Genomic DNA, 21698 nt, shown 5'->3' on the forward strand with positions numbered 1-21698 from the left:
AGATCTAAATTTAATATTTTGTATGACTTCCATGGGCTTGAAGGACTGCATCCATGCGATTCGGCAAGGATTCATACAATTTATTGATGAAGTCATCAGGAACATCAAAGAAAGCAGTCTTGCATGCCTTCCAGAGTTCATCAACATTCTTGGGTTTCGTCTTCCATGCTTCGTCTTTCATCCTGTTCATGTCTGGTGACTAGGCTGGCCAGTCCTGGAGGATCTTGATCTTCTTTGCCTTGAGGAACTTTGAGGTAGAGATAGAAGTATGCGATGGAGCACCATCCTGCTGCAGAATATGTTCAGACTACTTATGTTGCCTTCCACCCTGCAGACCTCTCGCACACCCCCATGCTGGATGTAACCCCAGACTTGATTTTCCACCACCAAATTTCCCAGTTTTGTGGCAAAAGGTGGATTTTTCAGATGAATCTTCCATTGAATTACACCACAGTCGCCGCAAATATTGCAGGAGACCTACTGGAGCCCGCATGGATCCGATATTCACTCAGAAAACAGTGAAGTTTGGTGGCGGCAAAATCATGGTCTGGGGTTACATCCAGTATGGGGTTGTGCGAGAGATCTGCAGGGTGGAAGGCAACATAAATAGTCTGAAATATCAACAAATCTTGGCTGCCTCTTACATTCCTAACCATAAAAAGGGACAAATTCTGCAGCAAGATGGTGCTCCATCGCATACTTCAATCTCTACCTTAAAGTTCCTCAAGGCAAATAAGATCAAGATCCTCCAGGACTGGCCAGCCCAGTCACCAGACATGAACATCATTGAGCATGTCTGGGGTAGGATGAAAGAGGAAGCATGGAAGACGAAACCCAAGAATGTTGATGAACTCCAGGAGGCATGCAAGACTGCTTTCTTTGATGTTCCTGATGACTTCATCAATAAATTGTATGAATCCTTGCCGAAGCCCATGGAAGTCATACAAAATATTAAATTTGGATCCGACAGCACCACTACTTAATTCGCTTATGTTATGTAACATATTTTGTATTTGAAGTACATTTTTTGTTCAATTTTCACACTACTTTCTGTAGGCGACAAAACTTTTGTCTTGCTACAATTTGACCTTTATGTCTTCATTAAATGATAAATCTTTTTTCAGGGAAACAAATATATTTTTGTACATTCAACATCATTTGGGAGGGTGTTATCTTTCATATGAGCCATTTCTGAAACCAATTGAATAATTTAAAGTCAGGTTATTAGCAAATGTTTCTACAAAATGGATAAGCGACAAGACTTGTCTGGGACTGTACGGTATCACATTCCCGGGCTTAGTAGTAGGTTGTGTGCGTGTGTGTGGAGGTGGGGGGGAATAATTTGATAACATGATTTCAGGGTTTGCAGCAATTAGGTTATACGAGTCTCAAGGGAACACGCCAAAATTTCAATGTACCTGTTTGTAACGTGTTTGGAACGTGCAGTATATACAAAAGTCCACAGTTTGTGAAGTGGAGATCTGAGTAAGGCTTATGTAACAAGGTGGAAAGTTAGGGTGCCCAATTTTCCCTGCCACTGCCACTCCTCCATCCTGCGCTATAAATTGGCAGCAAACAAGTTGCTTTTTGCTTTTGACACGAGACCTGTTGAAACCTGCTGAGAACCAGCATTTTAGTTGAGCTGGCTGCGTTTGAGGTACTTTTATATTTCTTGTGCCAATTGTGTTAAATGTGTTAACCCTTTGCTGTGCTTAGCAGTGGCCACCTGGAGTGATAGGGTTTTGTCAACTCCTGTTTGGTCGAGTTCTCTTTTAAGCAGCTCACCTTTTAAATCAAGCTTTCCTGTTTGAGTTTCCCTTTAATTAAGCCACCGGCAAAGTTAAGTAGCTGTCAAATTGAGTAAGTTTTAAAGCAGACATATCCAAAGTCCGGACCGGGGGCCAAATGCGGCCCGTGGTCAAATTTCATCCGGCCCCCAGCCTCTGTCATAAAATCAATAATGTTGGCTCACACACAGACTTAATAAAAAGGTCAGCAGTACTGCTACCAACATATGAAGTATCTTACAGACTAAATGCTGCTCCTCATTTACCCACGAAAAGGCAGCAGCACTCTAAGTAACATTACCCCATGTGACCCTTTACTCCCAATTTTCTAAAATGGCCTAATCAACAACAACAAAAAGGTGAGTGCGACAGCCCACGCTTCAAGGATAGGTGGAAATTGGACTATTTCTTCACTAAAATATGCAGCAACTTTCTGCCGCATTTGCAAAAAGACAGTCGCTGTTTTTAAAGAGTTCAATGTAAGGCGATATTACCACACAAGACTCGCTGACATGTACGACAAGATTACAGGGAAGATACATAGCAAGAAATTGAAACAACTTGAAGCTAGTTTAATTTCACAGCATTTCACAGTATTTCGCAAGAGCCCGAGAGTCGACAGAGAACGCCAAGAAGGGTAGTTGCGAGATTGTTGAAATTATTAATTTAAAAAAATAATAAAGCAAAAGTGACACACAGAATTGCTTGCTAAAATTTGCTTAAATATATTGTTCTACATAAAGGACGTCAGCCAAGGTTGGGCCCCCCACATTTTTACCACACCAAATCTGGCCCCCTTGGCAAAAAGTTTGGACACCCCTGTTTTAAAGGATTGAACTGAACGTGCAAAATTGGTATTTTCTTTTTTTTTTCTCCTCTTTTTCTTTTCACGTTTTTTTTTTCTTCAAATTTTCCCCCAACAACTTTATGAAGTTTTGAATGAAGCCAGTTTTATTTTTGTCAAAATAAATCCACTAAAATAAATTGTTCACTGTTGCCAACCGTTTTCATTGTTACCAAGGGGCTTGCCCTGCCCGACACGGTTGCACTTAAATCAGAATTAAATCAGAATACAATTATTTGTAATCATTTTCAACCAGCCAATTGGATAAACTCCGATGGGAAACGATTTTCAATTCCAACAATTTATTATTAGTAATAATCATTCATTCATCTTATGAACTGCTTATCGTCGCGAGGAAGCTAAAGCCTATCTATGCTGACTTTGGCAGGAGGCAGGGTACACCCTAAACTCATTGCCAGCCAATCGCAGGGCACTACAGTGATCCCACGCTACTTCGCGCCTCAAACTTTGCGCCGTCAGTCCATCGCGGATCCCCCCCCCCCCCCCAATTATAAAATAAATGATTAAATACAGATTATGTATTCATGATGTAGTCTCACTCTCCCTCCTACTGCTCTTTGTTCGTCAGGCAGTGCACTCAAGTTGCCTATTAAAGTTAAGGATGATTGACAGATGTTTAATGTTTGATCTTTCCACAGATGCTTGGAAGCCGAAGCTTCAAAGCGCCACATGTGTTAATCATCATTTAACTTGTTAAACAGTTGCTGCGTCAACTCATTGTAAGTGAACAGCTTAAGCAGATTTGAGTGGACTCACTCAATGAAGCATTTAATAAAGCATTTTTCTACTTAATCCTTCTCTTAAAAAATAATTCGCTGGGACAGTAACATGTTTAAAACTTATTATTACATTTGAAGGGCTTAAAAATCATTAAAATACATAATAGTTTTTTGAAATTATATTTTTGGGGAAAAAAGTGAAAAAACATATGTATCTCTTTCCAATGCTTAATCTGAATGAATATATTGAACAAAAAAAAAAAGGGGGGGTGCTACTTTGCGGTTTTTCACTTATCGTGGGTTCTGCTCACCATTAACTGTGAAAAACGAGGGATCACTGTATACAGATGACATCAGGCACTCTTCCAGCATCTTTTCAGTTGTTCTGCATCTCACAAATGTTCTTCTCTTTGATCCAAAGTACTAACACCTCAAACTATGATTCGTCTGTCCATAAGTTTTTTTCTAATCGTCCTCTGTCCATTGTCTGTGTTCTTTTGCCCATATTAATTGTTTCCTTTTATTAGCCTCAGATATGGCTTTTTTTTAAAAATTTTTTATTTTTTGCCACACTGCCCTGAAAGCCAGCATTCCGGAGTCGTCTCTTCACTGTCGACATTGACACTAGCGTTTTACGGATACTATTCAATGAAGCTGCTAGATGAGGACCTGCGAGGCATCTATTTCTCAAACTAGGCAGTCTTATGTACTTGTCTTCTTGCTCGGCTGTGCAGTGGGGCCTCCCGCTTCTCTTTGTACTCTGGTTAGATCTTGTTTGTGCTGCTCTCTGAAGGGAGTCGTACACAGTGCTATAGGAAATGTTCAATTTCTTCGCAATTTCTCTTATGGAATAGCCTTCATTTCTAAGAACAGATTGTCAAGTTTCACGCGAAAGTTGTCTTTTTCTGGCCATTTTGAGAGTTTAATCAAACTCACAAAGGTAATGCTCCAGATACCCAACTAGCTCAAAGGAAGATCAGCTTTATAGCTTCTCTAACCACCTAAAATGTTTGGAGCTGTGCCAACATAATTGCACAAGGTTTTCTAATCATCTATTATCCTTCTAAGGCAACTAGCAAGCACAATGTACCATTAGAACACTGGAGTGATGTTTGCTGTAAATGGGCCTCTTTACAAAACTAGTTAGATATTGCATCAAAACCGGACGTTTCCAGGTAGAATAGTCGACATTAATAATGTATAGTGTTTTCCTGATTAATGTTATTTCCATTGAAAAAAATAAAACTGTGCTTTGCTTTCAAAAAGGAGGAAATTTCTAAGTGACCCCAAACTTTTGAATGGTAGTGTATGATCCTTTTAGTTACACAGTAGGAAATATGTTTTCTCCACTAGAGGACACTCATGCTTTTTGGACGAATCATGCTTAATTTCTGTAAAAAAAATTTAAAAAATTAAAAATTAAATACAAAAAAATCTCTTGCCGGAATAAAATGTTTTTTGTTATTGCATTTCTCTGGTTATGTAATATCTTATAGTACAGTATAATAATGACAGTTTACATACATAACATTGTGCTGAGGGAAAAAAAATCCAGCATCTTAAGCAGTTACTCACAATGTTACTCATTACTTGAGTATTCTTTTCACCAAATACCTTTTTACTTGTACTTTAGTACATTTTTTTGAATGACTACTTTTTAGTAAAATTGTTGTGCAGTAACGCTACTCTGACTCGAGAATTTTTTTTGGCTCTTCTACCCAGTGTTTTCCTGATTAGTTTAATGTTATTTCCATTGAAAAAAAAAACTTTTGCTCTTCTTTCAAAAAGGATATCCTAATATATATCCTCTTAACTTTTCAGTTATTTTCATATTTACAAACGGTTAAGAAACTGTAGAAACTTGCCTAGGCTTCAGGTTGTATTTTGAGAAAATGTGATAATGTTCAATAAAGTCGTTTATAAATCAGTCAATCAAGTGCAAGTACACGCTACGTTGATTTTAATATTATGTTTATCGAAAAAAGTACTGACTCAAAATGGCCGATGAGAGATGACGTTTGTCCATTACGGCTCACACAGCGCTCGAGACTGCTAGCTTTATGTAAGTTATATCTACAGTCTGGTCTTGGTCGCTCGCCTTAGCGGACCGCGAAGGTTGGAATGAACGGCGGGCGACTATCGTGGTGTTTCTTGCGGGCCTCAGCGACCCGCTGCTGGGTGGCCGAAGCCAGCAGGAAGATGTCTCGGTCTGGAGGCGGTGGAACTCCGAACGTGTTCGACAGAAACATGAAGAAAAAACAGAAGGAATGGGCGGGTTCAGGTCACGAAACCCGGAAGTACGACTACCTCAGGGAAGAGGTGAGTAACAACCCCCCCCCCCCCCCCCCAAAAAAAATCGTGCATACAAGAGTTAATACGATGAAATGCCGCGCCCAAACAATACTTCCCATGCCCAAGGCCAATATTTTAAACAGCAAAGCAAATGAATACACCCTGGGTTGTAAAAGTTTTTAATTTCCCTGTTAAAGTCACTGTTATTTAAAAATGTTCATCATACTAAGTAATTACCAACTAGTGCTAATGTTGTCATGTTGTAAACTCTTAAAATCAAACAAAATCCCGCCGCATTTGAACGATTAATTTTGTCATGACTGATCACTCAGATCAGTCTTAAGAAAATTGAAGAATGGAGGGAAAAAAAGCAATTTTCAATGAATTTTAAACAAGACCTTTATTCCAGAGCCATGTCGTCTACTTTGAAATTACAATTCAAATAATACAGTATTGTGTGTTTGCCCAGGTTGGCAGTCGACTGGCGGACCGTGTGTATGACGTAGCCAGGTGATTTCCTGATGTCTGTAGCCATCATCCATGCACAACCACTGTGCATCATTTTGTGTTTGTCTTTCAGGACCTTTCCTCTGGCGTTAGAGATTGGTGCTGGACGAGGTCACATTGCACAGCATTTAAGTAAGGTATGCTACAAATATTCATGATTTAACCATGTCAAACTCTTACTTAATTGTCCTGGTGAAGTTTTCCCCTTGACTGAGGGAATGGGCAAGGCTGTCAACTAGGGGTGTGACGAAATATCGAAATGGTGATATATCGTGATACTTTGTATCCCAAAAGGTTATCGATATGCTCCTGCCAAGAATCGAGGTATCGTTTTAAAAAGGTGTCACTGTCTTAAAAAAAATTAAAATAAAAAGGAACCAACAAGTTGCTTCCAAAGTCTTCCACCATAATTGTGTAAGGCTGCATTGACGGTGCACGACGCTCAATCCATTTAGACTGGGAACGTTCGTTCATTCAAAACCAGAGCATTCACAGTCATTCTCTCCGATTTCCAGAGAATTAACAGGTAATTTCCTGTTGAGTTTGAGTCACTGCCTAGTCATTTGGGTCATTCCCAGGTCACTTCCTGTTCTATAACTCAAAATAAACAGGAAGTGAACCATAAAATACCCCAAAATCAACAGGAAGTAATTGAAAGTCAACAGGTAAATGATCTTAAATAGCCCAAAATTACTTCATTGCCTGGCATTGGCTGCCAGTGACGGCCATAGACGTTCAATCCGTTTGAAGTGGGAGGGATGGCAGCAAATGAACGAATGTTCATTGGCTGCCACCCTCCTAGTTCAAATGGATTGGATTTCTACTAGTGATAAACGTATTCCAATTCACAGCAGAAGCTTGTTTTTCTGTTTATTAGTTGTTTGTAGAATATCCTAGAATGATTTCCTGACCCATGTATCGATAAACGTTGCATCGCCATATCGTCAGATTATCGTTATCATGAGCTTTGTATCGCAAATCGTATCGTATCGTGAGGTACCAAGAAGTTCCCACTCCTACTGTTAAATAGGGCTGCAGCTATCAATTATTTTAGTAGTCGAAAAATTGATGAACTAGTTAGTTCTAATAATCGAGTAATCGGATAAGGAACATAAAAATTAAAACACATGAGCTGAGCCTCAAATGGTATGAAAAAAATAAATAAATGAGGATCTAAGTATAAAAAAGAACAATTGGCTAACTTACATAGCAAAAGTACGCTAGCTTAAATGCTATAAAATGCAAAATTTTTTTACAGGGCTCTTAATGGTTCAAATACATATTCCCACAAAAAAAAAAAAAACGGATAAATATACCTATAAACTAAATTATGAATTCAGTGAAAAAAAAACATTAGCTCAAACAAAAACTTAGCTTATGTTGGTCTTAACAGGGAGCAGCTGGATTCAGCCATGTGAAATGAGTTATTTCATATTCACTGTTGCCACTAGAGGGCAGTCTATCCACCCAAATCAATAAAATTAAGTGCAAACACTTTCAAAACAAACCATTACGACACTATTCTAATTAAACATATACTCGAAGCAGCAAAATTTAATTCGAATCTTTTAATTGATTAATCCTTGCAGCACTACTGTCAGCACTCAGGTGATATGCAAGCTCATTCACAGGCTGAATGCGATTTTTTTCCATCCCCAGACTACATGTTTTTTTTTTTTTTTCTTTTCACTTTTGCCCGATGATCACAGTGTCAGATTACACGACATTGTGTCATGATTGTGAAGTGTGTCTTGTGTTAGGAATTTAAGGTATAAAATGCCAAAGGGCAAACAGTATTACTTATGTCAATAGACCCTACCCACGTGACGTCACACCTCCATCCTCCTGACTGGTGCCGCCCAATTGTCCGTCAACACATCGTGTTTACCTGTTACGGCTACGTACATTCCTCCTATTTACGGCGTGTTTTTCTGCTCGTTAACATTAATAATCAAAATGGTGAAGGCGTGTGTGGCGGTCGGTTGCAATAACACAGAAGATAGACGGAGAGACTTGAAGTTCTACCGCATTCCGAGAGACCCGGAGAGGAGAGAGCGAGATGGGCTGCTGCAATTCGACGAGAAAACTGGGCTCCAAACGATTATCACAGATTATGTAGTAGTCATTTTATATCTGGTAAGATGCATTTAATATATATTTAGAGGGTTTTGGGCTGACAACCACAATTAAGATCATTGCTAGGCTAATCGCCGACAACATACACGTATGTATGTAGTGAGAGTGCTATCGCTAAACCATATAAACATTAAAAGCTCTAGCTCCATTGACAAATGACATGAAATACATTAGACTTGACAGTGGATGTTAGCAAGAAGAAAAGATTTTGAATTGAAAATTTCGTAACTCACCTTTCCAAGCACAAGATAGATTCCTGCCAAATTTTCGTGGACGAGGACCTGTTTCACCCAACCAGCAACGAAGTATTTATAAGCCTCCAAGCTCTTAAAGTTTTTCAAACTTTCGTGAGAATAGGCTGATTTTGTGTGGACAAGATAGTTGTAAATATCAGGGTAGCTAGCAGATGTCAGGCAAATACGGCGAAGACAGCGGGTCGAAAAACATCGATTTAGGCATCAAATATGGATCTGGCGAATGGATAAACTGAAGCTTTTCCACATAACGCCTTTTATGCAACGCATCCAGTGAGTTTACGGCATCCGAAAGCACCGGGTCTTCCATGAAATGCATTATAAATTGCTCGATCAATTGAGACCATTGATAATACAGACACAAAATGACGGACAAGGGGGCGGAACAATACAGCGATCACGTGACTTTGTGACGTCGGTGGGTAGGGTATATACTTAATTCCTTAATAATTAATACTTTTGTCGTGTTTGTTTACCCAGTGAAGGCATATACTAATAATTAAATGCCAATCTGATAAAGAAGAGACACAGACCAGAAGTTGCAATTTGATCCAAGTATATTGATTCCAGAGACAAAGCAATCGACAGTTACAGATATCTGGCTGATAGTTCCCTTACCCCGCATTAGCCCATGATAGCGGAAGTATTAGTAAAATCCTACAGCCAGGCCCATTCCTTATATACTCCATTCGTAAACATATTAGCAGACTAAGGACATGTAATGGTGAGATGACGTGTAGAGCAGGTGTCCCGAGGAGAAGGCCTCTCGTGCACCTCCGGTCTAGACGCCGATGTCAGCCGTGGGCTCATTCTGTGGGTACGTGGCGCCCTGTGATCCTATCGGCCTTCCTCTAAACAATGCATTCTTACCCTTGTACCCTATATCACTGGGTAAGTCGCCCACTTATGGGGAAGTGAAGAAGGAGAAGTTTGAAACTTAAATAATTTACAGTTTCCCTGCAGAAGCAAAACTTGTCTGCGAAGGCAAACGGCTCACCTTCCCATGAGGTCACCGCTGCAGTCCTCTCCCGTTCATAGTGGGCGACGTGAGTACTGCTTGACTGTTCAACTGATTTAACACTATGACCAAAAGACATAGTGACCTTTGGCCCATTTAAAGGGATCCTCGATCTTTAAGACACGTAATTCTTAAAAGATAAATGTTAGTATGAGTTAAAATAATTTGATATTAAAACCCCTCGTAATGTTTTCGTTTGAATAAAATTCGTAAAATTATTTTAAGTGATAGGTCGCCATTCGTATTAGGTCACAGTGCGTGACATCACCGGGCCCGTTGCCAAACTTCCAGTGTGTCATGAAATTGTAACTCACCAAACTTCCTGCGATGTGGTCGCGAGACGTCCGAGACAGTCTGTGGTTATGTCAAACCACACGATGCGTCGTGACCCCCCCCACACACAAACACACATCAAAATGTCTGCCTCGACAGTCAACGATTCACGTGCTAGAATCGGCCTGAAATCGTATAGTCTGAGTAAGGCATTAGGAGCTGCTTCGCAAAACAGTCAATTGGCATTCGGAAGACATAGAGACTGAAAATGAAAATCGAAGTTTGCGTGACTTAAAACTAGGGATGGGAATCTCTGGCATGAAGCCGATTCGATATGTATCTTGATACACAGGTTACGATTCGATTAAAAAACGATACATTTCTAAGGCCGAGCGTACAATATTTTAAACATATAAAAAAGACCACATTTCTAATAGCAAAATTAAACAACAAAATTTCATACCAATATTATGTTTTATTTTTTATGAAGAAAAAAATAAGGCTTACTAAATGACCGTCATTTTGTTGGATGGGATTGATAATAAAACTCCAGTGACAGACAACAATAAAGTGCAGTTATTCAATTACTGTATTTCCTAGTGTTTTGAACAAAAGAGGTAAGTAATTTAAGTGCAAACTTTCAACGTAAACATCTTACAGTACAAACAAAAAATATTAATTATATGCAGCAGCTCTAGAAAAAAAGAATTAAACCTGCTAGTGTTATTTATAATAAATTATGCTTTACCACTGGTATAATTAGGGGAATAAAAACATGGCATTTTAGACAGACAGGTCAATAATCATTACTTTAAAGTGGCTGTGACACGAAAAAGCATGTTTATTTCATAATACACGCGGTTTTTTATGCCCCTGAATGATATGGACCGCTTGGATGTGTGTGGAAGCAATCGCTATTTTTATTTAGTTTTTTGAATCCCGCACCATGAAAATGAGCGACTTCCGGCTTCGGTCTTGCATTGAGAAGGAGGGCGCTGTGACGTGTACGGTAGAAGACGTCCTCTTCACGCTACAGTGTACTGTTGTGTATGAGGACGAAGGATTCAGCTGATTTTGCGGATTAATACGTTTATTTTTCGCATCACGCCAGCCAAACGGCTGCAGAAAGATCATTCTGTATGAGGGAGAGGCGTATGCGCCTTTTTGGAGTTTCAAAAGGTTCCCATTCACCGTGGATATTTACTGTGGGACCATTGGACTTACGAGGAAGTGAGTAAACATCTTGTTTTGTATTATGTCAAATACGAATACAGCGATTACAAAGTAAACACTACAAACTTCCTTTAAATGAAGGACTACTTACGTTTGATCCTTGATAGGCATGTAAAAAGCTCTCCTAATGCTCATTGGCAGCAGCACGTTAGCTGCACAACAACTCCAGCCACCCTCCTCCGGGGAACGAACTGTAAATTGCTCCCCGCCGGGCGGTTTGCAGATCCACGACGACAGTCGACAACCGGGTCGTCATGTCAAATAATCCAGGATAGTTATGTGTGATTTTCCGTTTCGAAGACTTTGAAACATCACTCGGTTCGGGTTAGCATGTTGGCTAGCTGTCACGCCTTCTGGTTTGTTTACATTCTCCGAAGCCGGGGAAGGGAAATGACATATGTTCGATTTAGGTGTCATAAAATATCGTTCGGGAGGTGCGACAGTAAAGGTGAAGTCGACAGTTTTGACCATTATGGAGTAATTTTGCCATGTCATCCCGAATAAATGCATTTTTATTATTTCATATTCCATTCAGCACAAGACTGTTATTTGTCATGACCATGCCATTTATTTAGCAATTGGGGAAAATACTTGGATAAAAAGAATATCCTGTAAAAATATTGAAGTAAAGAGACAGAAACAATGACATTTTGCCGCTCTCTTCGTCGCGTTTTCCTCGTTGTGAATAGTTCCCCCTCGACGGGCTGACTGGTCCTTCTCAAGCCATTTATATAGCTATTGGGGAAAAAATACTTGGATAAAAAGAATATCCTGTAAAAATATTGGAATAGAGAGACTGAAACAATGACATTTTGCGGCTCTCTTCGTCGCGTTTTCCTCGTTCTGAATAATTCCCCCTCAATGGGCTGAATAGTAAAACCGATGAGCCCAGTCTACCGCTGACGTCATCCACCTTTTGGGGACGCTAAAGCCCTATAATGGTAGGCGTGGCTAACCGGCAGATTAAAAGACTAATTTCTCGTCATCTGTGCTTTGCTAAATTGTTGTATATAGTCGAATCGTCTCAAAATATGATTCTAATTCACATAATAATGCCATTTAAGACTTTTTTTCTCGTGTCATATGCTCTTTAACCTAATACACAGCAAAGTCATTCACTTATGCCTGTGCTTCCACATTTTTTATTCCTCATCACTGTCCGTATCTTTTTTGAAGGGCAGATTTTTCTTGAGGAAGATCAACTAATCCACATGTTCATGTTTAATTAGACTGTGTTTCGTGGAAACAAAATCTCCAGAGTGTCGCGCTGCCCTTTCCACCATTGTAGTGAGTTATTTTTCAGGGTTAAAAACTCACGATCTCTGTACGGCTCCACACTTTACACTAGCTCTGTCCCATGCGAACAGATCTGGCTCCCTTCATCACTTCAAAGTCCGACTTTTATTTTCCTGGGTGCGTTGAAAATCAATCGCTGCACGTTGCTGGCGTCGGTGCTCAAACTGTCCATTGTTTTAGCATGTTGCTTCGTTGGCCCTACTAGTTTCCTTTTGGGCTGTGAAGAAAACGCTACGGAGCGTGCGTTACAGTGGTTTTGTTAGCTCTCGTTGTTATGACACGCCTGTGACGATCGGGTAATGACGGCGACTAGTAGCGGTTCTGCCGAAATGCATGGGAAGTTGAGGCAACCACCACTGTGAGTGGTGCTTGTCCATATTATATGCGTGCGGTCTCAATCTAAGTGCGCTGTGTGGTGAATGACACAAGCGCAGCATGTGAAGTAAAAGCTTAATTGGTATCATATTAAGCAATTCATTGAACTAGGCATTAGAAGCCGATTCTTGTGCTCGCGATAGCCGAATTCTATCTCTACTATCGGTACATTGAATATATAATGGCTAATTACTGTCGAATGGTAAGTTTACTATTGATATAGCTGTATCTCTCACCTGTAAAACCGGATATCCGGTCGTATCGGTTTATCGTTCTCAAGGTTAGTTAAAACAATAGTTATTATAATTTTTATTGGCACAGCGGCCTTGCAAGGCTGGTATGTTATGGCTCCAAGAGCTCCCATCTGTGATCTTTTCACCAAAAGACACACTCTACCTTGACTGTCTCTACAACAGTGGCCTCTGCCATAAAGAGACAAAAGTCCTGTGTGATTTTGTTTTTTGAAGGTAAAACGTCATGGACTACACATTCCTCTGTACCATCCATTACATCACAGTTCTGCGTACTGTGTGATGGATGGCTGCCAGCTGGTGCTCCATGGCATCCACCCATCTCCAACCTTCACCAGACTGAACCGTGCACGCACGGAATAAGTTCCTATTCCGGGCTTCCAACCTCCGAAGCGTTGAATAACTCATCACGATGAGGGCTGGACTTTTTTCCACCCTTCCCTGGACACGGAATAAGTCCTTCGAAGCCTTGAATAGCGCTGTTTGATCAGTGGTCAATTTGTCAATTTCCTTGAAAGCTACCGTCATGGAAACTTGCCGGTACAGTGGTGTACCTCCCAAGTAGGAGTGGGAACCTCTTGGTACCTCACAATACAATACGATTTGCGATACAAAGCTCACGATAATGATGATCTGACGATATGGCAATACAACAATTATCGATACATTGCTCAGGAAATAATTATAGGATATTCTACAAATACCTAATAAACAGAAAAACAAGCTTCTGCTGTGAATTGGAATGAATTTATCACTAGCAGACGTCCAATCCATTTGAACTGGGAGGGTGGCAGCGTATGAATGATCATTCACTGCCACCGTTCCCACTTCAAACGGATTGAACGTCTACTCCATTTGAACTGGGAGGGTGGCAGCGAATGATTGTTCATTCACTGCCACCCCTCCCACTTCAAACGGATTGAATGTCTACGGCCATCAGTGGCGGCCAACGCCAGGCAATGAGGTAATTTTGGGCCATTTAAGATCATTTATCTGTTGATGTTAGTTGCTTGCTGTTGATTTTGGGGTATTTTATGGGTCACTTCCTGTTTATTTTGCGTTACCGAACAGGAAATGACCTGGGAATCACCCATATGAATAGGCAGTGACTCAAATTCAACAGGAAATGACCCGTAAATGCCCTAAAATGAACAAAAAGTGACCTGTAAATACCCTGAAAATTGAAAAGAATGACTGTGAATGCTCTGGTTTTGAATGAAAGAACGTTCCCAGTCTAAATGGATTGGGCGTCGAGCACCGTCAATGCACCCTTAGAGTTAACTGAGACACTATTATGGTGGAAGATTTTGGTAGCAACTTGTTGGTTCCTTTTTAATTTTTTTTTTTTTTTTTTTTTAGACATTGACACCTTTTTAAAATGATATCTCGATTCTTGGCAGGAGCACATTGATAACCTTTTGGGATACAAAATATCACGACATACAGTGGGGCAAATAAGTATTTAGTCAACCACTAATTATGCAAGTTCTCCCATTTGGAAAATATTAAAGAGGCCTGTAATTGTCAACATGGGTAAACCTCAACCACGAGAGACAGAATGTGGAAAAAGAAAAAAACTGAAAATCACATTGTTTGATTTTTAAAGAATTTCTTTGCAAATAATGATGGAAAATAAGTATTTGGTCAATACCAAAATATTCATCTCAATACTTTGTTATGTACCCATTGTTGGCAATAACCGAGGCCAAACGTTTTCTGTAACTCTTCACAAGCTTTTCACACACTGTTGCTGGTATTTTGGCCCATTCCTCCATGCAGAGCTCCTCTAGAGCAGTGATGTTTTGGGGCTGTGTTTGGGCAACACGGACTTTCAACTCCCTCCAAAGATTTTCTAAGGGGTTGTAATCTGGAGACTGGCTAGGCCCCTCCAGGCCATTGAAATGCTTCTTACGAAGCAACTTCTTTGTTGCCCTGGCTGTGTGTTCTGAATCATTGTCATGCTTAAAGACCCAGCCACGTCTCATCTTCAATGCCCTTGCTGATGGAAGGAGATTTTCACTCAAAATCTCTCGATACATGGCTCCATTCATTCTTTTCTTTACACAGATTAGTCGTTCTGGTCCTTTTGCAGAAAAAAACCCCCAAAGCATGATGTTTCCACCCCTATGCTTCACAGTGGGTATGGTGTTCTTCGGATGCAATTCAGTATTCTTTCTCCTCCAAACACGAGAAGCTGTGTTTCTACCAAAAATTTCTATTTTGGTTTCATTTGACCATAACACATTCTCCCAGTCCTCTTTTGGATCATCCAAATGCTCTCTAGCGAACCGCAGACGGGCCTGGACGTGTACTGGCTTCAGCAGGGGGACACGTCAGGCAGTGCAGGATTTGAGTCCCTGGCGGCGCATTGTGTTACTGATAGTAGCCTTTGTTACTGTGGTCCCAGCTCTCTGTAGGTCATTCACTAGGTCCCCCCGTGTGGTTCTGGGATTTTTGCTCACCGTTCTTGTTATCATTTCGACGCCACGAGGTGAGATCTTGCATGGAGCCACAGATCGAGGGAGATTATCATTGGTCTTGTGGTCTTCCATTTCCTAATAATTGCTCCGATAGTTGATTTCTTTACACCAAGCGAAGAGTGAAGAGTTACAGAAAACGCCTGGCCTCCGTTATTGCCAACAAAGGGTACATAACAAAGTACTGAGATTAACTTTTGGTATTGACCAAATACTTATTTTCCACCATGATTTGCAAATAAATTCTTTAAAAATCAAACAATGTGATTTTCTGGGTTTATTTTCCACATTCTGTCTCTCCAGCACCTCCGCGACCCTCGTGAGGAATAAGCGGCATGGAAAATGAATGAATGAATGTCTCTCGTGGTTGAGGTTTACCCATGTTGACAATTACAGGCCTCTCTAATATTTTCAAGTGGGAGAACTTGCACAATTAGTGGTTGACTAAATACTTATTTACCCCACTGTATCACCATTTTGATATTTAGTCACACCCCTACTCCCAAGCCAAGTAGAAGAAACCCTACGACCGTCACGCCAAACAGCCAAATATCCTCAATGTCTTCCAAGGATAGGACTGTGAGACAAGCGGGCTTCCAGTGCTCCCATAAGTCCCTCACGTAGCGGACCGCAAAAGTCCCATCCGAGCAGGACGGCTCTCCTGGGGCGCCGTGTCTTGTTGAAACAATCTTGTCAATAGCGCTGAGGAACCAACTAATCAAATCCATGTTCTCGTGTAGAGAGTCCGACAAAAAGCTGGTCCACAGAGGAAAAAATACAAAAAACAGCTGACATACTTGTCGACTGACAAAGATAGCAGATAGCAGGGAAAGCAGGAGCAAGGATGAAACACGTCCGCCCCCGTCAAAAGCAGGGAGAAGCCATAATAATAATAATAATACCGTAGTAATTATGAAACTATTTTTGAAACAAAGTCAAATACTAGTAGGTTTCATCATTCATTAATCATGCCACTGTCATTAGTTTGATTGCCACTTGTCGTTTAGGATGTGGTGGAGCGTTTGTTTTTGACGGACATCTCTGAGGCGACCCTGGTATGTGTTCATCAATGCCACTCTGTCCAGACATGTGGGCAGGAAGCCTCTATTGATTTGACATGTCACTTCCTGTGCTCTTGCCCCAATACTTTTGTCACCAGAGACAGAATGTCGGCGGTGAAATGAAGTGTCACGCGCTGGTGGCCGATGAGGAGTTTCTTCCTTTACGGGAGAACACATTCGATTTGGTTCTCAGCAGCATGAGGTGAACAGTGGACATTGTCGCTTGGAGCACGCGTGCTTGCTTTGCTGACCTGTGCCTATGCTCTTTGTGTACTCACAGTCTGCACTGGACCAACGACCTGCCCGCTGCACTAAGACAGGTCAGCGATGAGATCAACACAAAGTCTCTTGTTAGAGAGTTGAACTACATCCTACATCTAGATGATCACTCAACTGATTGTCTTCTTCAGATCCACTATGTCTTGAAGCCGGATGGGGTGTTCATCGGCGCAATGGCTGGCGGGGATACTTTGTATGAACTGCGCTGCTCGCTGCAGCTTGCTGAGACTGAGCGAGAGGGAGGATTCTCTCCACACATCTCACCCTTCACTGCCGTAACAGATGTGGGAAACCTGCTCGGGCAGGCTGGATTCAACATGCTCACCGTGGTATATAGTGAGAAGCTTGCCCACTATGACATGTGAAATGATTTAAAGCCTGTAGAGTGCATCATGACACATGTGTGGTTTCAGGATATTGATGAGGTGCAAGTCAACTATCCGGGCATCATGGAAGTGATGGTGGACTTACAAGGCAAGGGTTCAAAACAACTTCCTGCCCACACTTCACATGTTTAGACTGCCCATAATTGAAAAAAGCTGTGTCACTATTCCTAATGTGAGTGTGTTTGTATATCAGGTATGGGTGAGAGTAACTGTGCTTGGAACCGAAGATCCATGTTGCACCGAGACACCATTTTGGCAGCTGCAGCTGTTTATAAAGGTACATCCCCGTGAAGAGCAACATCTAGCTCGATAAGCTTGACAGTAATGCTGTCTTTATACTGCGCTGTTTAATTTGTCCTACTACCAAATGGGCTCAAAACCACGCTATCTGAGGCCAAGACTAGTGTTGTCACGGATTACTCAAAAAAGTAATGTGATTACTGATTACACCTAAAAAAAGTAATCTAGTTACTTTACTCATTACTTTATTATCAAAGTAACTGTTACTTTAAAAGTAACTTCTCAGTTACTTTTTACCAATTTTTTTCCTTTTGCTGCCTCAACATAAAAATAACAGAAAAATGTCATCGCGTGTAATTGAGTTTTTCACATAAGGCTTAATCTTTGAGTTAGCGGGGGTTTAATTAGTCGACCGCCATTGACTCGCAGTAGCTTAGCCATTCCGGAGCCCTAAAACTAACAAATAACTGACAAACTGCACAAAATGTGTTTAAATCAACTCCAACGACTAATTAAACCCTCGCTAACTTCAAGATTAAGCCTAAATTAAAAAAATTCTGAACTTCCCCTTTGAAATAAAGACCTAGCCGTTAAAATGTTGTCTCTAAAAGTTGTAAAGCAATAAAACAAACAACAAAAATGAATTAAATGAACAAAAATCCTACAACGTAAAGTTTTCATAATGGGTCAAAATCATTTTTCGAACAGATCATGTGACTAGCACCTTGGAGACTATCCTTTGCTTTGCTTAGCCAAAACTACACCAGAGGAGGCAAGATGGATATTTAGAATTTCTTTAAACCTAAGCTTTCAAACACTGCCAACAACATCTTGAACAGTTGATTGAAGTCGAACAGTGTCAAGATGTGTATATATATATATATATATATATATATATATATATATATATATATATATATATATATATGTACACAGTATTGGCAAAAAGTTTGGAGACACCTCAAAGGTGGATACTTTGAAGAATGTAGAACACAAAACCTGTTTTCAGTTATTTCACTTTTTTTTTTTTTTTGCCATTCCACATGTTCGTTCATAGTTTTGATGTCTTCAGTGAGAATATAAAATAGTACTGAAAATATATAAAACGAAAAAATCATGAAGTGTGTCCAAACTTTTGACTTTTGTTTCAGTCTTCAACATGCTTTTCCCCCAGTCCCACAAATGTAAAACTTCGCCTATGATTACAAACTCTAACTATAAAATGTACATAATTACACATATTATAAAGGCTGGTTACAAAATGTAGAAGTGCTGGCTGTCTCGTTACGTGTCGCCTTGTGTTTCGAGTTTTTTCGCGTTGTGCTGTAATTCCAAGTGCTTCCTTGTTGAATTGGATGTCGAGTTTTTAGCGGTCAACAGTCTTTCTGAGCCAGCGCAGAGTTTGCAACGCACGGACATATTTTTGTCATCATTACTGGACGGATATGTGAAGTAATGGCTGTGTCTCCATTGAGCAAATGCAGCTGTTTGTTGTATCTCTCCGGCTCCTTTACTGTTAGCATCCTGATAGGTATCCACTAGCCAGGCTATGTTGTTGACCGCCGTGGCAGACAGCGCGCGCACAGGCAGCATGGTAATACACGTGACCAGTTTTTTTCCCCCCGATGAGAAAACGTGAGATGTGATGTCACTCCCAAACTCAGACGCAGTATTTTCTTTTCAAATGCTCTTCGTACATGACTACAATATTCTTCATTCTACATACAGTATGAGGCAACAACAAAATAGTAACGCACAGGCACCGAGGAAACTAACTTTAATCAGATTACTGGCTTAAGTAACGCATTACTGACAACACTGGCCAAGACCTATCTCAAACCAGAGGGTACACCAACCAAGGGCGTAGGTTTGCACAGGGACCGGAGGGACATAATACTGCCAACTTTTCAGGATGCTCAAATTATCCCCACAAACTTTTAAGCAACCTTAATTCAATTATATAATGATTTCAATTATATAGGTCATTTAGATTGTCTTCCTATATGTTGTCAGGATAGAATTGATCCTACCATTATTACGTGAATTACAGTACATTATGTTCAGACTTATACTGACCCCTTTTCACTCGCTGAATGTGCCAGTCCATTTTTTCCCCTCAAACACACGTTTGATCAACTGATGACTTGACCCCCCCCACACACACACACATATTCACAGCCTGACAGAAATACAACATGCCGCCTCCCCTGCCCCTTTCAAGGACGAGGGATATTATAAGTTTTTTTCCGCCGGCAGCAGCCACTGTAAGTAGTGTAAAAAGACGTCAATGTTGTGGAGGTGGGGAACACTAAACTAATTTTGATACTGCTACAGTGCTTCAAGTCAATTTTACTCACTGAGATTTCTTGAAATAAGAAAAACAGCTAGCTGAAAATAAGCTTAACAGACTTATTTTAAGTAAAAGTTTGTATATTTAATCTTAAAAGAAAAACTTGTTTGTCAGAAATGTTCTTAATTCAAGAATATTGTTCAAAACATTATTTGAAAGAATTTTTTTCTTGATTCAGGTGAAAAATGACAAACTTTTAGATGTATGGGCTCAATACAAACAAATAGTAATATTTACTTAAAGTGGAAGAATCTAACGCATTACTCTTAACTAGCCTTTAACACTCAAAAAAAGATGGAGAAAATTATTTGACTAGAGTTAACAATAGTTATAGTGTTGTTAGTGTGAAAGATAGTATAGGCCAATACAGATTTATTTTGCATTAATCATTTAGCCTATCAGTTAGTTAGGTTCATATTGGTGAGAAATGTAGCCCTGACCACCATTCACCAAATATGTTGTCTTATTAATGTCCCGTCCCCAGCAAAAAGTGTACACGCAGGTTATGCTGTTTATCGTCCCTACCAATATTAAGACCAAACCTACGCCCTTGACACCAACGAAAATTGCAGGAGTCATAGGGTGTTAATAACATGTAAGTTGAACATATTTGTCACCATATACTTATGATTGGATTATAATAGGTAATATGTAGAAAAACTCACTATGGTACTACGATTAAAATAATTGAAATAGCTGTATTTGTATGTCACCTTCAATCACATGTTTACAAAGTGCTCTTAGAGAACAGTAAAACAAAGACAACAGAGTGACAATCATCCACAAAAAGATTCCAAACAAGCACATTTGCATTGTAATTGACAGCATAAATCAAATGTCTCATTCATACACTTGTTTGTGCCAGAAATGTACGGTAACAAGGACGGCTCAGTTCCTGCCACCTTTGACATCCTCTACATGATTGGCTGGAAACCTCACCACTCTCAGGTAATACGCTCCTATAAAGTCACATGCCTTGTTTTCACTATAAAAAAAAACTCAAACATTTGACAAATCCACTTCCAAATCAAACTATTTTGAAGCATTCACACTAAATGTAATAAAACATGTTCATGATGATTTTGTCTGTTTTTTGTCTTCAGGCCAAAGCAGCCAAACGAGGCTCTGCAACCGTCTCCTTTGGGGATTTGTCCAAAATAAACCAGAGCAATGAGGACAAGTGAACCACACACAAAGGAAATATATATTTATTCAGCATGTACATTAAAAATGAGTGGAGCTTGAAGGACAAGATGTTTCAAATGGTTGGATAAAGCTTGTGAAGCCCTTTAAGACACTGATTAAGGAATATATAAATAAATGTGACTTGACTTTGTTAACATGAATTATGACATTTATCCAGCATTTACACATACTGTATTTATACAATGTGAACATGGAAAAACATTAATTCAACATGTGACATCTTTTCAAAGCGAACATGAATTATGTCACATTTTAAAATATTACATAAGTTCAATCTTATTATAAGAACATAAAGTTGTATACTATATGTTGAACCTAGTTTTTCTATTGCTTCCCCCCCTTGACTGACTTAACCCTTTCATGGACAGTGGCCGCTACAGGCATTCAAAAGCGGACACTTTAGACATTAGGACTCCTTATGTAGCAAGTGACTATTTTTGATCATTTAAACCTTTTTACACTTTAGACCTTTAACCCTTTTTAGGACAAGTGACCTAATACTTTTAGTGTTGTTTCCTGTTTTGCCACTTTGCATTAGTTCAATCTCAACACCTAGTCTTTGTTTGAAAACAAGCATCAGCTTCCTAGTCGCACTTTGGCCCGCATCGCCTTCACCTACCCTACCTTAACATACTGTATACAGTAGAGATAGACCGATTATCGGTGCTGCTATTTGGAAATTTGTATGTCTGT

General features: G+C 40.0%; 1 protein-coding gene across 2 annotated transcripts; it reads left to right on the top strand.

Annotated features, from left to right (window-relative positions):
- Window positions 1–5208: 5208 nt before the first annotated feature.
- ndufaf5 (NADH:ubiquinone oxidoreductase complex assembly factor 5) lies at window positions 5209–21139 on the top strand. Of its 2 annotated transcripts, XM_057843629.1 has the most exons (11): window positions 5209–5690; window positions 6133–6173; window positions 6244–6307; window positions 16491–16538; window positions 16643–16746; window positions 16825–16864; window positions 16955–17152; window positions 17237–17297; window positions 17403–17486; window positions 20665–20747; window positions 20903–21139. In XM_057843629.1, exons 1-11 carry the CDS (start codon window positions 5493–5495, stop codon window positions 20981–20983), a joined length of 1002 nt encoding a protein of 333 aa, XP_057699612.1. In that variant the 5' UTR covers window positions 5209–5492; the 3' UTR covers window positions 20984–21139. The 2 variants fall into 2 exon arrangements, with proteins under 2 accessions (XP_057699612.1, XP_057699613.1); XM_057843630.1 differs by lacking the exons at window positions 5209–5690; window positions 6133–6173 and having other exon boundaries at window positions 6246–6302.
- Window positions 21140–21698: the final 559 nt, after the last annotated feature.

Source organism: Corythoichthys intestinalis, chromosome 8 (assembly GCF_030265065.1).
Source record: "Corythoichthys intestinalis isolate RoL2023-P3 chromosome 8, ASM3026506v1, whole genome shotgun sequence".
Lineage (NCBI taxonomy): Eukaryota > Metazoa > Chordata > Actinopteri > Syngnathiformes > Syngnathidae > Corythoichthys > Corythoichthys intestinalis.

Coding starts and splice junctions, on each gene's coding strand:
- ndufaf5 (XM_057843629.1), top strand. CDS start 5,493: ATGAACGGCGGGCGACTATCGTGGTGTTTCTTGCGGGCCTCAGCGACC. Junction 16,747..16,824: donor TTGGTTCTCAGCAGCATGAG/GTGAACAGTGGA, acceptor GTGTACTCACAG/TCTGCACTGGACCAACGACC. Junction 17,153..17,236: donor GATTCAACATGCTCACCGTG/GTATATAGTGAG, acceptor GTGTGGTTTCAG/GATATTGATGAGGTGCAAGT.